The sequence below is a fragment of the Watersipora subatra genome, chromosome 1 (genome assembly GCF_963576615.1).
Source record: "Watersipora subatra chromosome 1, tzWatSuba1.1, whole genome shotgun sequence".
Taxonomy (NCBI): domain Eukaryota; kingdom Metazoa; phylum Bryozoa; class Gymnolaemata; order Cheilostomatida; family Watersiporidae; genus Watersipora; species Watersipora subatra.
Window position 1 is genome coordinate 28,984,746 of NC_088708.1, and position 16,017 is coordinate 29,000,762.

At 35.7% G+C, this 16,017-nt stretch overlaps 1 protein-coding gene across 1 annotated transcript; it reads right to left on the bottom strand.

Moving 5' to 3' along the window:
- Positions 1-1,290: 1,290 nt before the first annotated feature.
- Positions 1,291-15,755, bottom strand: LOC137392053 (geranylgeranyl transferase type-2 subunit alpha-like). The gene is made up of 12 exons (XM_068078670.1): positions 15,637-15,755; positions 12,959-13,069; positions 12,229-12,353; positions 11,124-11,311; positions 9,338-9,538; positions 8,491-8,574; positions 5,214-5,290; positions 3,696-3,874; positions 3,510-3,598; positions 2,761-2,889; positions 2,279-2,548; positions 1,291-1,521 (listed from the first exon to the last, which is right to left on the bottom strand). The coding sequence occupies exons 1-12, from the start codon at positions 15,637-15,639 to the stop codon at positions 1,421-1,423; spliced, it is 1,557 nt and encodes a 518-aa protein (XP_067934771.1). The 5' UTR covers positions 15,640-15,755; the 3' UTR covers positions 1,291-1,420.
- Positions 15,756-16,017: the final 262 nt, after the last annotated feature.

The window sequence follows — 16,017 nt, forward strand, 5'->3', positions numbered from 1 at the left end:
AAGATAACATCCTGTCATGGAGGAGATCAACAAAACTACTTGGCTTCATCATAAGCGATGATTATTCCACAAACATATTCATTTCGAGGCAATGCAGATATTTCATTAACAGAGAGACAGCGCTGTTGTTTTACTTTTAATTTGTGCATTGTCATGTAATCAAAAGACTTGATATATATTTCCTGGCTTCACCATAATGACAGCAGAAAAGGATATTCTTCTCACAAGAATCTATAAGACTTGTGTACTACCAATCATGTATTACAGCTTATCACACTTCCACCAATCATATCACTACATCTTTGAACATATTACCTTATCCCAAAACTACTTGTTTCCGCATTTGTGTTTTAGGTTTCAAAATCCTGCATTAACTTTGCCTAGAATATTTGTATTTATCCTTTCAAAAATGACAAACACTGTTTTCTGTTTCGTGACACTAACGTACTACATCCACCATCATGTTTCAGTTTGTAAACTTTCTGTTACTACAACCTACAATTCACTATCCTACCTCCGCAATACTAATAGATTATTAAATTTTAAAACATGTCTGTTCAACTCACTCAGTAATTCCTGATTTCTGTCCTTTCATTTCTGTTTTCTTTCTTTTAGCACGTAATAAAAACATCATTCTGTAGATGATAACCAATGCCAATAAAAGGTTATACACACTTCGCTTTGTTTCTGTAAGTAGACGTTCTTACTTCCTTGTATTATGTTAGCTCTACTTAGTGGCCTTGTCTAGTGTGACCCATTTTTTGTCTAGTGTGACTCATCAATTGAATGACTATACAATAATTCAATTGTTGTATAGCCAGGCAGAGCTACAATATACTCTGTTAACCACCTACCACCACATTAATAACGAACACAACACTTTTAAATACTGAGGTGATTTGGTAACACATGACAAGTAGTGCACTTGGGCACTACAAGTAGTGCACTTGGGGCGATGTTTATTTGACCAAGATAATCATAACTATAATTTTTAGTAGAAGGTAGTGGGTTGAGAGTTATTGGATAGGGTAACCTATATATGGTAACAATACATTGATTAACTTCAACACAGCATTGTTGCAATTTTTGAAGGCGAGTTGTGATATTTCAGCGGTATTATTACAGCTTACCTATGGTTTTTGTTGGAGTCCAGAACTATTAGTATTGTGGATAATAACAAAATTGTGATATGCTTTTTTGTAGTTTGGTATCACTTCAGTGATTGGATTATACCTGTTTGAAAATTATTGCAAAGAGGTTGGAACAGAATTATGGTTGAAACCTGTTGAGGAATGTGTTAACTATTTATTACAAAGTACATAATACAATATATAATAATTACAACATTACAAGGTAACTTACATGAGATAATCAAAAATCAATAAAAACAATAAATTGTGAAAACAACCAAGAGTTTGATTCAACCATCTGTAAGAGTCCAAGGGTTACCATCAAGTTGAATTTCAGTCAACCCTCTACAAGTAGCTATCGTCTCATCCACTGCCTCTCGATCGGTCAACACTGCAAATTAAAACAAAATACACAAATAAATATACCTGAGATTCTGCTGTATTTTAAAAACTTTTTGTTATCAGCTTTTTAAAATATCTGATAAAAAGAATAATTTTGTGTTAGCTCCACAATAATCTCCAATCCTAAAGAGCATGACAGTACAAAGAGTTAAAGAAAATCCCTCGGAGCCTACTGAAGAATGGTTAAACATTTTAAGAAGTTAAATCTGTTTGAATTTCTTTTTAAATTGTGAGACCCTGAACTATAGTATGACTATAGTTGACAAGCATATTTATCCAGCACTAAATACAAGCAGCAAAGTTTTTATATTTGGATTTGTTTATATACTATTAAAAATAGATTTGATGAAGCAAAGTGCACAGTCGAGTGGTTATACTAGGTAATTGGCAACATCTGATTTCCAATTATTACATAAACATATCCAAGAATAAAACTTGAATTGGAGCAAAATGTCATGAACTTTCAAGTAATTAAAAAAATTGAAATACAGCTTGTGTTTGCTACAAAAAACATAAGTTGACTATACAAAGCTTCGAGAGGCATAGCTCTGGCATTGTTTAGCAACGGAATAAGCATAGCTCTGGCATTGTTTAGCAACGGAATAAGCATAGCTCTGGCATTGTTTAGCAACGGAATAAGCATAGCTCTGGTATTGTTTAGCAATGGACTAAGCATAGCTGACATATATTATATACATGTACGCAACAATAACTCAGACCACAGCGAAGCTAACAACAAAACTTACTGTTATTGCTGATGTTGAGGTAGACGAGATTTGACATATTGCGCAAACCTCTACTACTGCATATTCTGTTGTTAGATAAGTTTAGCGACTGTAACCTCTGCAGGTAGTTGATTCCTTGAAGACTAGTAAGTTTATTGTTAGACAGGTCTAACTTAACTACGGTGTAAAGCAGGTTTTGATGATATAAGCTAGTCAGATGTCTATGCGACAAGTCTAGCTCTATGGATGGTGATGCACCCATCAGTGTTTTCTCCCAGATAAATCTACTCTCTACAAGACAAAAAAATGGATGAGAATTTCGGAAAAATCTTTTCAAAGCTTTTTAGTATATATAGATAAACTGCATATAGTAATTGAAACAAAAAACATTGGCTTCGCACATGAATGTTATATTGCAGCAAGCTGTAACAACACAAAGACAGGAAACAAAGAATGATCCTTGTTCCACAAGGATCAAACCAATCAAGGTGAATACAACATACGCAGGTCTCTGTAATAGTTTGCTCGATAGGAGTCGACCAGCATGAGCTTTTGCAAATTGTGCGTGATCTCATCTTCATACTTGTCAGGGTCAAGAGAGTTCATGAGCAGCACGATGGTAAGCAGCACCCCTGGACAAACAGAATGTCATCAGCAGTACATTATGATGACCATACAATGTGTACAGACAAGCCTCATTTGTTCAGACTAGTACAGGCATTTAAAAAGTCTAGAAATTGGAAATTGAGTACAGTACTGAAGTATACTGAAGTATACGAAAATACTTCAGTACTTTCGTATACTTCAGTATTTTCGTATCCGTATACTATATCCGTATTTCTCGTATACTTCGTATTTTCGTATCCATATACTTCAGTACTGAAGTATACGGAAATTGAGTACAGTACTGAAATACTGTCCATTAAACAGCTTATATTGTCTCCCATACAAACTCGTTGGCTACAATGTACATATTTGGCTATACCTACAATAGGGTCCTGTAAAATGTTAATAACAGTAATAATAACAAACAAAAATTATATTACAACACTCTGGCAGGAAACTCCAACGCACGCCTCCTGTTTCGCGAGAGCTGCCTATCGGTTAAGGCTGTTACTTCTCGAACAGACATGGCCGCATCGGACAATTCTCCAGACCCCGAAAGCTATCTAAACAATTAAGTCTGGCAAATTCCCGGACAAGCGGACCGACTATACCACCCAGGAATAGGTGAAGGTCTAAAAATGCTTACATTTATTTTCTGGCTCCAGTTCAAATAATTCCTGGCAACTTTCCAATTCCTTGTCCAGCACATCGGTAGTCGCTGCAGTTACATCGCGCCTGCAAATAGCGAAAATTTGTTAACACGTCTTCGGCCAACTCCAAGTCCACTCGTATGTGATGATTGATGTTCACAGCCTAACCAATAGTAGCTTACCTAAAGTATGCGTCCTTAAGGCCTGTAGCTGTCTCAGCATGAAAGGTATCAAATTCTTTCTCCTCGCCGTTATACAACGCACGAACTGATTGGTTAGATGTATGATTGGAGCAAAACCAGACACACGAGTACCCCTGGTCTGACGGCGCAGTCCACGACACCGACTCATTATCTAACACCTATGAATAAACCTCTCTACTTGTCTAAACATATAAAAATTATACAAATAACAAAACATTTCAAACTCATTAAAAATAATATATGTTGTGATGTTTTAACATATATTGCATAAAGTCAGATGTTTTAACATACCGTAAAACCTCTATTTGAGCTCCACGGTGCTGTATTTTTCAACCCTCCCTTTATAGTGGCGTTCTATTTGAAGCGACACTCAAATAGATAGTGACACACTTTATTTTCGACTAGCTGGTCAGAATTTTGAGAAAATAAATTTAACCCTTTTACGAGCAAAGTGATGCTAATATTGCCTATATTTTGCGCTTTCCTTTGGGAAAGCGACATTAATGTCATCGACCTCAGCATTTTTGTTAAACGATTTTTCATATATGTCACAGTGTCAGACCGAGTCAAACAAGGAACTACTTTGAATAAAACATATTAAACAGATACAGCTATTACTTACGTCGATGCTTTCAAGTTTTCAAGAAAAAACCGAAAATCTCTGATGTTAGAAAACGGATTTCGATACGCCAAAAATAAAAGCAGCGATTACGTTGTAAGCCGTTCCTGATGATTATTTTCATCATGCATTAAAACAATTCAGAGTCTTCAGATCAGGTTGTACACTACATTATGGACAAATCTGAAAACAATGGATCAAATTTAGATCTTAGTGATTTCGAATCAGGGTGTAGTTCTGATGATTGTGACAATCGATGTTTTCAGGCACACGGTCACTAAAACAATGGCAACCACTACAGCACTACCGAGTCATTATTAGAACCATTTTGTAGAAAATTTTCTACTGATCCCTTCCTATTATGGATTCGCAAAAATCAAACATAATGAATGTCAAAGTGGCGGTATAATAAAGGTGGCACTCAAAAAGAGGTTTTAGGGTAATTGCATAAAACCAGAATTTTAAGCACAATGCATTACACAATAGCTGTGGTTTACTTGCCACATCAGATGTGGCAAGTAAACCATCATGGTTTACTTGCCACATCGGATGAAGGCTAACTGCTAGAGCGATGAACTAAATGATTCAATCGCGATATGGTATTAACTTTTGCCAGTTACATCGTTCACATGCGCTACCTAGCATCACAACTCAACTCTATCTCGACCTCTAATATCTACCGCAGATTTATATTTTGTGGGATAAATAAATCCTTGACAAAAAATAGTAGTTACAATTTAGCAGATTCAAATCAGATATCACGAATAATATTAATGCCATTCAACACTAATTACTTAGTATACAGGGTTCAGAAAAATTTAATCTGACAGTATTTACAGGAAGATAGTTCTATAGTAGTGGTAGATGTCTGGAAATACCTTTACAGGAACAGAGAAGGTGAGGACAACTCTAGCACCATCACTGTTGACATCGAGCAACTTCATGGGCCGTTCAACTGAAAGACAAGACTATTTTGAATAAAGTCGACTTGGTAAAGACATCTATTCACGATGCCTAATAGCCAATAGCTAGATCCCTAATAGCGTATAGCTAGATGCCTAATAGCGTATAGCTAGATGCCTAATAGTGTATAGCTAGATCCCTAATAGTGTATAGCTAGATGCCCAATAGTGTATAGCTAGATCCCTAATAGCGTATAGCTAGATGCCTAATAGTGTATAGCTAGATGCCTAATAGTGTATAGCTAGATCGCTAATAGCGTATAGCTAGATGCCTAATAGTGTATCGTTAGATGCCTAATAGCGTATGGCTAGATTCCTAATAGCGTATAACTAGATCACTAACAGCGTATAGCTAGATTCCTAATAACGTGTAGCTAGATCCCTATGAACGTATAGCTATATTCTTAATAGCGTATAGCTAGATGCCTAATAGTATATAGCTAGATCACAAATAATGGAACTCAAAAAGGAAGTGTAGTGATTGATAAGTTGATTGATTGAGATTGATTGAGTTGATAGAAAATGTAAAGCATTAAAGTCAAACCTTGACCTATGATCGCCACTATATACAAATCTGTAAACATACGATGAAGGTTTGGGAAATATTTAGCCGCATACTCAAAGCAATTTCCAACATACAATGTCCCAATTTTGTCAAACTGCTGCAGTTTTGTAAATCAATACAGGCGTATCCTGTTCTCCTCATAGTTTGGTTCTCTGGTGTTTGTGTAAAATGAAAGGGAGCTTTATAACTTCTTTTTTATTACGGATGCAAAACTAGTGCAAGGGGTGGATGCAAGACTAGCGCAAGGGGTGGTAGCGGTGAAAAAGGACGACGACGATGCTTTACTTAAAATTCAAGTGGAAATTATATAAAAACCTTAACAAACAGATATGGATTAACTCTTTTAAAGACTGAAGAAGTTGTAATAGTCATGGTGAGAAAAAAAGTGATGTGAAGAGAGAATTCTAGCGGAATGCCGGGCGTTGCACGGGTAATAAAATCATTACCGAATGAATTTGAGTAACTTTTGGTAGTAACTTAAGCTAACTATAATTAACTTATAAGCTAGTAAAATAGCTTACAATAACAAAAGACTATAAGATGATCATCTATATAATTTATATATAAATATTTCTCAAAGTATGTGTGTGGATATGTGTGCCATTCCGGCTATAGCGCACACTGATTATTTTACCAATGCGGCCATGCGTTACAACACCCGTTTAGAAATATTTTTCGTAAGGTTCAATTACTATATCTGAGGTCAAGGCCAATTCTTCTCACGCGAACAATGATATTGTCTCCGTAGGAAGAGCCTCCACGGTATCTTTCCGTTCGGTCAGACAAAGACAGTACAATATCTCATTTTATATTTGTACTGGTATCGAGAGGTACCAGTATCGTCGTATTCAAAGTTTTGATGGATAGCTTCTGGTGGAACAGTAACCTTTTTTATACACACAAATTTCTATGCAAGAATTGTTATTATTAATTCTACATATTCAGGATTTTTATTTTATTTTATCAGTTCGTATTAATTGTACCATTACCGAATCCTCTTTTATTGTAATCGTAGCATAACCGACTTAACTTAGCTATTACTTGCTAATTATTTCACATTTACATCTAAACCTTTTTATAGTCGTTTCGTTTTTTAAAATTTATTTGACTTGCACAAAACATTTTCCTCATGATATGAAGTTAAAAAAAAGTTGTTTGACAAAGTTTGAAAACCTTTCCAGTTGTTTTTATTTTTTCTTAATTCATTTCAATTACGCAAAACACTTTTCTCATGATATGTAGTATGAAAGTTAGAATGAAAAATGTTGTTATAGGGTATATTAAATACAAATCAATTTTCTACGTAAAGACCTTTTTATTACCCGGGCAACGCCGGGTAGTATAGCTAGTATAATATAACAATGATCTTCAAGCGTGTTAGTAGTACACAATAGTATTTTCACAAACGCTTCGAGCATGCGTATTTCAATCGGTGTAATGAGTATGGCCACAATTATTCCTTATTACAGCAATGTAGCTGCTTGGCCTAGTGGTAAGTACCTCTGTCTGTAGACCTGGAGGTTCTGAGTTCAAACCCAATGGGCAGTAGATTTTTTGGTTCCTATGACTTTATCGCTATAACTGGACACAAGACCAAAAGACAGACTTTCACATTTCTATAAATGTAGATCTACTAGCTGTGTTACCCGGCGTTGCCCGAGTATTAAAAATCAGCTTATAAACAATGAGAAGTAATCAAAGTTGCCTGCCACTTGCTATTCGCCTGGCAGATTGCCAATGGAAAATTTTAGTAAGCTAACTAATGACAATCACCTACTTATGCAATCACCCTGCGTGGTATGCAAAGCCATTGGGTATGTGCTGTCATATACTGACTTATATCGGCATGCTATCAACTCATTCTCTGTGGCCTATTGGGTAGGGTGTTGGACTGGTGAACGGTGGGGTCTGAGATCAAATCTTTTTTGGTGCGGATTATTTATTCCAAGGTTTTAATAGCTATAGCCGGAATGCATACATACTAGTGTTAAGCCAGTAAGGAGTTACGAGATGTGAGAACCGCTCTTAATGATACCGAGAGGTTTTCGGTATCCGGAAAATCAATCATTTTCGGTGACAGCTAGTTATCCGCGGCTGGTTTGATATGATCGGTATTTATCCATGAAAGCCTATCGGTAAATGGTTATCCGGATAGATTTTTGTATTTGACAGGCTACAGCATTACCAGCTACGTGTGTGCGTGGGAGAATCTCCCGCACAATCAGCTGCTTATGAAAGAGCTCATTTGACGTCGCTATGTAACGGAATGAGAAAGAAATGAGAAAAATCGCGCGTCAATTGATGTGACGGTTAATAGCAAAACGCATCTTTGACGAACACGCTAATAAAAAAGAGTCTCTCAACGCACATTGGCAATCACAACTTTTCCTCAGAAAAAAGTGCAAGGATATCCTATCCGACACTAAATTATATACCGGCCCAACACTAATACATATGGACATACTTTGAGAAATATATAGACTAACAAACATTTTGATATAGAATAACTTTGCAGGTTAAAGTTTGACTGTACGCAAAACCTACATAGTAGTAAATACATACACTGAGAACCTATGACGTGTACAAGACATCATAAAAAATGCTGATGGAAATCTGCAAGAGACCAACCTCTGCCGAGAAGCCACCTGTGATAGAACCAGGCACTTTGGTCGTTAGGATCAGTGAAAAAGGCATTCTGTACAAGCTCCATCTCTGCAACATGGGCGATACAGGTAAAATACCTACTCACTAAAACATCACTTGCGCTGCTTTACAAAGAAAAATACGATATGGGTAGGTGATGACAATAAAAGTAATTGAACATGTTTCTAACAGAACTTTTAATAAACCTCTAACACAATGCAATAGCTGCAAAAATACTTCTACGCTCAATAGTACTAAATGGCCAATCAGTTTGAGTGGTTAGCTTCAAATTCGAGTGATCTTACAAATCCTACCAAGGACAAGCAGAGAGTGTACGGCAATACCTTAGTAAAGAGTGGACTATACGAGAGACAAGTTGGCCATATAAGTTGATACCGTAGAAGAATGTGGACTGCATGAGAGAAAATTTGGCCATATAAGATGATACCTTAGAAGAGTGTGGACCGCATGAGAGAAAAGTTCACCATATAAGATAATACCTTAGAAGAGTGTGGACTGCATAAGAGAAAAGTTGGCCATATAAGATGATACCTTAGAAAAGTGTGGACTGCATGAGAGAAAAGTTGGCCATATAAGATGATACCTTAGAAGAGTGTGGACAGCATGAGAGAAACGTTGGCCATATAAGATGATACCTTAGAAGAGTGTGGACAGCATGAGAGAAAAGTTGGCCATATAAGATGATACCTTAGAAAAGTGTGGACAGCATGAGAGAAATGTTGGCCATATAAGATGATACCTTAGAAGAGTGTGGACTGCATAAGAGAAAAGTTGGCCATATAAGATGATACCTTATATGGTCTTGTCTTACCTTGATGGAGAATGGACTGAGTCAAGCCAGAACTGTGACCAGAGCAAGAACCATGAATCTGAGGAAGAAGCTTGCTTCTATAATGCCATGAAGAATAGTTGGAGAAATTACTCGCAATCTTCTCGAATGTAAAGTTGAGTTCCTCCTCGGCTGTGACCTTTGAGTGCTTAATCACAAATCTCCGATAATCCCAACAATGGACTGCAAACAAATAATTTGATGACGAAACGATGTTCCACGAGTCACCCACCAACGACAGCAAAATTACTCTGGAAGACACGAAAGCAAGTATATCAAGATGCTCTCTTTGTGTGACATACGTGTAGTTGCATTCCATACTAAGGCATTCTTCCTAGGTGACACAGGAGCAGTAGTGGCTAGATGCCTTTCCAAGGATGCACAATAGCACATTACGAGGTTTTGTTTTTAGATGGGACATGAGTAATCATAGCTAGGTGCTCTTCCTATACGCATGTGACTAGAGAGCAACCAAGGCAACTAGATGAACTTCATAGAAATTGCTTTTCTAAATACTGTGGACCAAATCAATATGCCATTTAAGCAGCGGAACATAAAAGTAAAATTGTTGACATTATTAATTTCAATTTTAAAATTTAGTTTAAAATTCAAAACAAACAATTTTGAAAAAGCCACAACAATGAAAACATTTTTTCACAGATAACACTTAAAATAAATATTTACTGCTTATTCAACCTTGAAAAAACCTTATTCGGGCAATTATACCCCTTTAATCTAATCAGCTTGAATTGGACACTTTGCACAATTATCATATGCAGTCATACATCGAAATACGAGTGCCCGTACATACAAGAAAATTGAGATACGAGCAAAATTTCGAGCAAGTTTCCGCCTTGAGATACGGAACAACTTTGAGATATGAGCCTTTTCTTGTTCCGGCCACTAAGTGGCGAGGTATGCAGGAGACCGATTTCGAGAACAGCATCGCTTGTTCTTTCTCATCAAATCAGTTTGAAAAAAGTTTTTAAAAGTTCTCTAAAAGTTACAGAGAAAACAAGGCAAAAATTGCCAAGCCGGAAAAAAGATAATAGAATAATTACAATGAAGAAAAAATTAGAGTTTAATTTTGTAAAAGATTAAAACTTAGCTTTAAGTGTGTGTTTAGCAAACTAAATTCATTTAAGATAAATTCAAAGCTTATGTAGCGTCACAAGTCCAGTGTACCAAACGCCTTGCTGTCAAGTCTCTCCCACACCGCCATTAGCTGCTACATCTATCTCGAAAGTAGGAACGCTATACAGTACTGTACATAGTAATGTTACATTTTATTGCAGATCATAACCGCTAAATAGGTATTTGTTTACTTTGTGAGCGTAGGTAGTGAATTACAACAATTAAAAATACATTTTTCCAATCCTGTTTTTAGGTGTTTTTTTTTCATAGTATCAGACCGGATTAATTTGTAGATAATTATTTTATATAAGAAATATTGCTTTGAGACATGAGAAGATTAACATACAAGCTCAGTGCCAGAACGCATTAAGCTCGTAAGTCAAGGCATGATTGTATTAGTTACATGTTATAAATCCCTACAACCACTAACACATACATAGGAATACTCCAACAGTTTAGAATTAATCAAGAGGTTTTTCTGTGAGATGTGCGATGACAAAAGGTAATAAATGTGAACAAGTCGACTAGCAGCTTGTAGGTAATCAAGTTTTGGTAAGGAAAACAGTGAAGTAGTATAAACGGCATTCTGGATTTTCAAAATTTAATAAAAATAATGCGCTAGTAATAAACTTACAATTTCTTTCGTCATATGTAAGGAACTTGTTACAAAGAGTCAGCTCTCGTTCCCAGTCAGCTTTTGGATGATGTAGCAGAACAAAACATCGATGTTCCCAGCTTCCATACGACTTTGGATTGTAGGTGAGACAACTCACAAGGAAAGATAATTCTTCATCAAACAATTCACATATCCTTGTTTCGGGTCTAAACATGGAGAATTACATAAAAAGTACATTTAAATGATCTGATACAGCCAACAGAAAGTTTATATCTAATCATGTTTCTATCTAGGAGATCTTAGCCAAGATGACTAATACAGCTCAAGCACTTTGCACCATGCAATGAGAATAACATGTCAATCCATATCTAAGTAAGAATGATGAATTATTTGCACAGCCGCATTATCATTGGAAAAAAAAGCAAGTTATTCAGCCAATCGTGGAACAACAAAAAAGTTTGGATCGTATGACCTTTTTGTTATTCAAAAATGATAATGGAGGATGGCATTTATATTGTTACGATATTTGTCTGCGACATCACGTTATTTAAAAATCGGGCCAATGATTGAGCACCTCGTTTCACTTCCTCAAAGATGTATTTGACATGAAGATCAAAGAATTTCGAGTAGATGGGATTTGTTTACTCTACTAACTCACCAACTACTAATTTGCTACCAATTAACTAGACCAGTGGTTACTAATTACTAATTTATTAGGTTACAATCTTTTAGCTATAACAAAACATCCAACATCCTCGCTTTACAACTAGCTGTTGTTTCCCTGATGACATCTTCAACACTTTATAATAAAACACTTAAAATGGCCAAAAATTCTAACAGATATTCCTCGTGATAGCAAGCATTACTGTTTCATTGAAATAAATAGTAAATATCTATAAGCACTGATTGTTTACATTTTGGTGGTAAATACACTTTACACAAATCCCTCCAGCATGAGTATTATTGACACATAGATCAATAGATCATAGGTCAAGCAACAAGATAAGTGTTTTACAACTACACATCTCACACTAACAAATGTTAATTGATTGTAAAAGTCAAGCGCCAATAAAACAAGCAAGGAATTCACAAATGATCACAAATAGCGAACACGGAAACTTACAAGGACTTTATTAAATGGAGATATATCTCCTTCCTATAGTTCCAAAGGCTATATACATCTGGGTTTTTTGCAAGAACTGCCCCACTAAGCTGCAAAGCCTCAATATCCAACTCTCCGGCAACTCTCTAGAAACATTGAAGGCAGAAGAGTACAGTACAACAGCAAATTATTATTTCGCAAAACCTTATCATTTATTGTGAAGTTGATCATCTCGGATTAATGAATCTTTTAGGAAAATTATTTAAGCCACATTTGATGCGCTGTTTAGTAGCTTTGACTGTACAATAGGTAGCTTAGTTATTAGTATAGCTGAGCAGTTGGATTGTAGTGTTGTAACAAATGTGGTGTCGATTGACCAATCAAAGGCCATCCTCAACATGAGCACTAAAATTAACTTTACTTCTGTAAACCACTGCAATCTTCTGCAGCCTGTACAATGCACCATCATTATCATAATGGTCTACCTGTGGTTATGTGCACAATGCTAAAACCTCAAAAGTATACTGTCTCAATAACTATATCCTGTGATCATTGATGTGTGTACATTTCATTCATGCAATATCGCCAGGAAACCACTCTTAAGTCTACTTTTTGGCACAGTACCATAAATTTTTTATCACTAGATATTTTGTACTATAAGATTGATAATTAAGCTGTAATAATAACATTGCTAACAGTGATTGAAGAGGTGGTTTAGAACATTATAGATAGGAAATTTATCAATAATCACCTTCGCAAAGATTCGTGAAGTAGCTGTCTGATATGCCTTCACCTTTTTATCTTGTTCCAGCTGTCTTGCTTTTTCCTGTTCCTCTGTAGTCTTTACTTTTAATCTTCCGTGCTAAGATAAAAATGTTTGCTAGTTCTACATAGTTCTGCAGCGCAAGCATCGATCCTAGTTTTGATTTATCAATCTGAAGACTGAATTTTAACTAAATACGTAAAAAAGTTATGCAGTAAAATATAACCAAGTATTAATGCACACCAGATTGCCAAGGCAAAAGGCGGTTTGATAAGTGGCTTGTAGAATTGATGCCTCAGTCATCTCGTTCACTCAGGCACTACAATGCCTGCAGCTGGCTTTTATCAATGATTTTTTGAGTTAAGCAGTAATCTCGAGGTTGATCGGGACTAGCGCCCCTGCGATCAGTGAAAATCTGTGAAATAAAAACTCATAGCCAATAATCACTTTTTCATTAATCATAAGCATTTTTTCTTTTTTTCCGGTTCATTAGATGATTTTGAGAGTCGTGAGAGTTTAAGAAGCATGATGAAGGATGTCACACGCACACTATACTTTTACACTTCATAAAATGTAACAGGATAATAGCAAACTGCACCAGCTGCTAGCATAATGATGTTCCTAAGTATCTCACTCGGCCAGAGTATAAGACAGATTTATGTAGGCCTACTTTATGCATTTAATTTTTATGTTCATTAATTTTCTTTGAATTTCAATGAATTTTTTCACCCTGCAAAGATGAACCGCAAAGTAGTAGGGATTATTGTAACTTATGTCAATCAATATGATTCAATTGAGAGCATTTTTCTGCTTATTTGCTGACATGATAAATAGAGCAAGAGCTCACTTAATAGAAGCTGAGCATTCGAGAAGTGCACATGTCAAAACTAAAAGAGCTGTTGCAAAAACAAAGTACATTACAATAGTAGTATCTACAAAATATTGCCAGCCCTCATTTAAAATTTTTCAGTGAAAAATACAGTCCAACATGGATAACTCAAACTTCACGGGACCGAGCGAAAGTGTTGGAGTTATCAGAGCATTCAAGTTATCAGAACACGGTCACAAATGCATGTATTTATCAATAACATGTGCATACACAAAGTATATATAAATCAAAAGCATAGATTGCTTGTTGCAAATTAAAGGGCCTTTCAAGTAAAGTTTTAAAAAATGTTATCAGAAAGTATAGATATTGTTCTATCACTTGAGATTTGTTTGTTGTTTTAGGTGATGTGACTGCCAGGACGTTTTTAGATTAAAATTGGCAAAACTTGATCGCTGTTGAAACGCTAAGAAAAAAAACATCTTTGTACTTCTGAGCGTTTTAACCAAGATCAATTTTGCCGATTTTACTTCAAGTTTATCCGAATGCTTCCACGCTTTCCCTTGCTTTCGAGAGGCCATCGCAAAGCGGATGCCTGGTAAAATTAGACCTTTTGCAAACCTTTAGAAAAGAAAAATATTTTGCTGATGATGATAATAATGACGCCTAAGAACTACTAAAAGTTGATGTTCATCTCTATGGCTTGGAATCAAGTGGTATTCTAAAGTGATAACAACTGTCTCGGTAGTCATTGGGAAAAAAACTGTTCGAATTAATGATGATAAGTTCAAGTTATCTAAAGCAATTTATAATTTCGTGGGAACGGACCGAACAAATCTGTTCAAGTTAACAATGTATTTGAGCTATCCGTGGGCGAGTTATTCATGTTTGACTGTATATTACTTTTAAAAAATTTTACGGATTGGATACTTTTTGACATCTTTCCCTAGATCTACCAAATGCTCCAGGTGGTTGCTTCAAGGCTATAGTTTGTTTTTGTAATGTTTTTTTGTTTTGTAAAATTACTTTTAGCAGTTGAACTGACCTTTTTACACTGATTGTATGGGCCCATTTATTGACTAGTGAAATTAACTAACATATGCCAGAAAACTTAATGAATAGTTACATAGCTGAGTAATAAGGTTTTATTTATTGTGGAGATATTATTGATATTAATTTTAAAATATTTTCTGACAAATATAACTTGTTTGATAAATACAAACTTTGCTTGAATTGAGTTAACTACGCAGGGAAGAAGCCGACTAATCCAAACTTAAATGTATGGCAGACCTACTCACAGCTCAGTATAAGCTTTTAAAATAGTGCTATGACAAATTGGAAGCACAATGCAAAAGGTTGAAGTATATTGTTTTACGTAAATATTGGCTAATTTGAATGTCCTTGCTGTGAGGTACACACAACTAATGAAGTATATTATCCCAAAACTTTTATGCTGACCATATTGTGGTAACATGCTAATGACAAACAAATATTGAATAGACTAACAGAGTTATTGGCTTTTAGCACATCTGGTATTCCTAGGAATAAAAGTTTAAGGACACTGAAACGACCATGGTCAGACTTGGTGAAGGAACTAATTAGTGTTATAATTTTTCATTGTGTACTTCTATCCCAATAAGTTGCTGACATTTGTTAAATCTAGAACACAAACACTTACAATCTAAAATTAACTGACACACACAACTGTCATAATCCCACTTTTACATAGCCGTTAAACGTGAAACAAAGGTCGCGAGATTGCCAGGTTAGGCGCATTGCCGTACCTAGCGCCAAGACATTTCACACAGCTAGTCCAACGTAAATAATATTAACACATTACCATATCTGCTATTCATTCATAATATTGTAGCAATCATATGCTGAAAACAAACTGCTTATAGCTTATTTTGTACTAAAGAGGTATAGGTTCATAAAACCTATTCGGAACAGCTATTAGCAGGGAAATGAGTGCGCAGGTTCATTCATCCTTGACATAGCTAAAACAATTACGTACTTCGCGACGTCTACTACTTTATGTGCAAATAATGTCAAAAGAAGAGAAGCAAACTCCCGAAGTCGAAAAGCTAGGTGTCAAGCAAACTTCAGTGCTGCCAGTTTGAAAAGGTCTCTCTAACTAATCGGTCTCTGATCCTATTTTTCATTTAGACCTTAGGTTTTTGCGTAGTTAGGTTGCTACATCAATTCAACATTCATGTCTTTC

Coding starts and splice junctions, on each gene's coding strand:
- LOC137392053 (XM_068078670.1), bottom strand. Junction 11,312..12,228: donor CTCCATTTAATAAAGTCCTT/GTAAGTTTCCGT, acceptor CTCCATGTTTAG/ACCCGAAACAAGGATATGTG. Junction 8,575..9,337: donor TCAGTCCATTCTCCATCAAG/GTAAGACAAGAC, acceptor CCCATGTTGCAG/AGATGGAGCTTGTACAGAAT.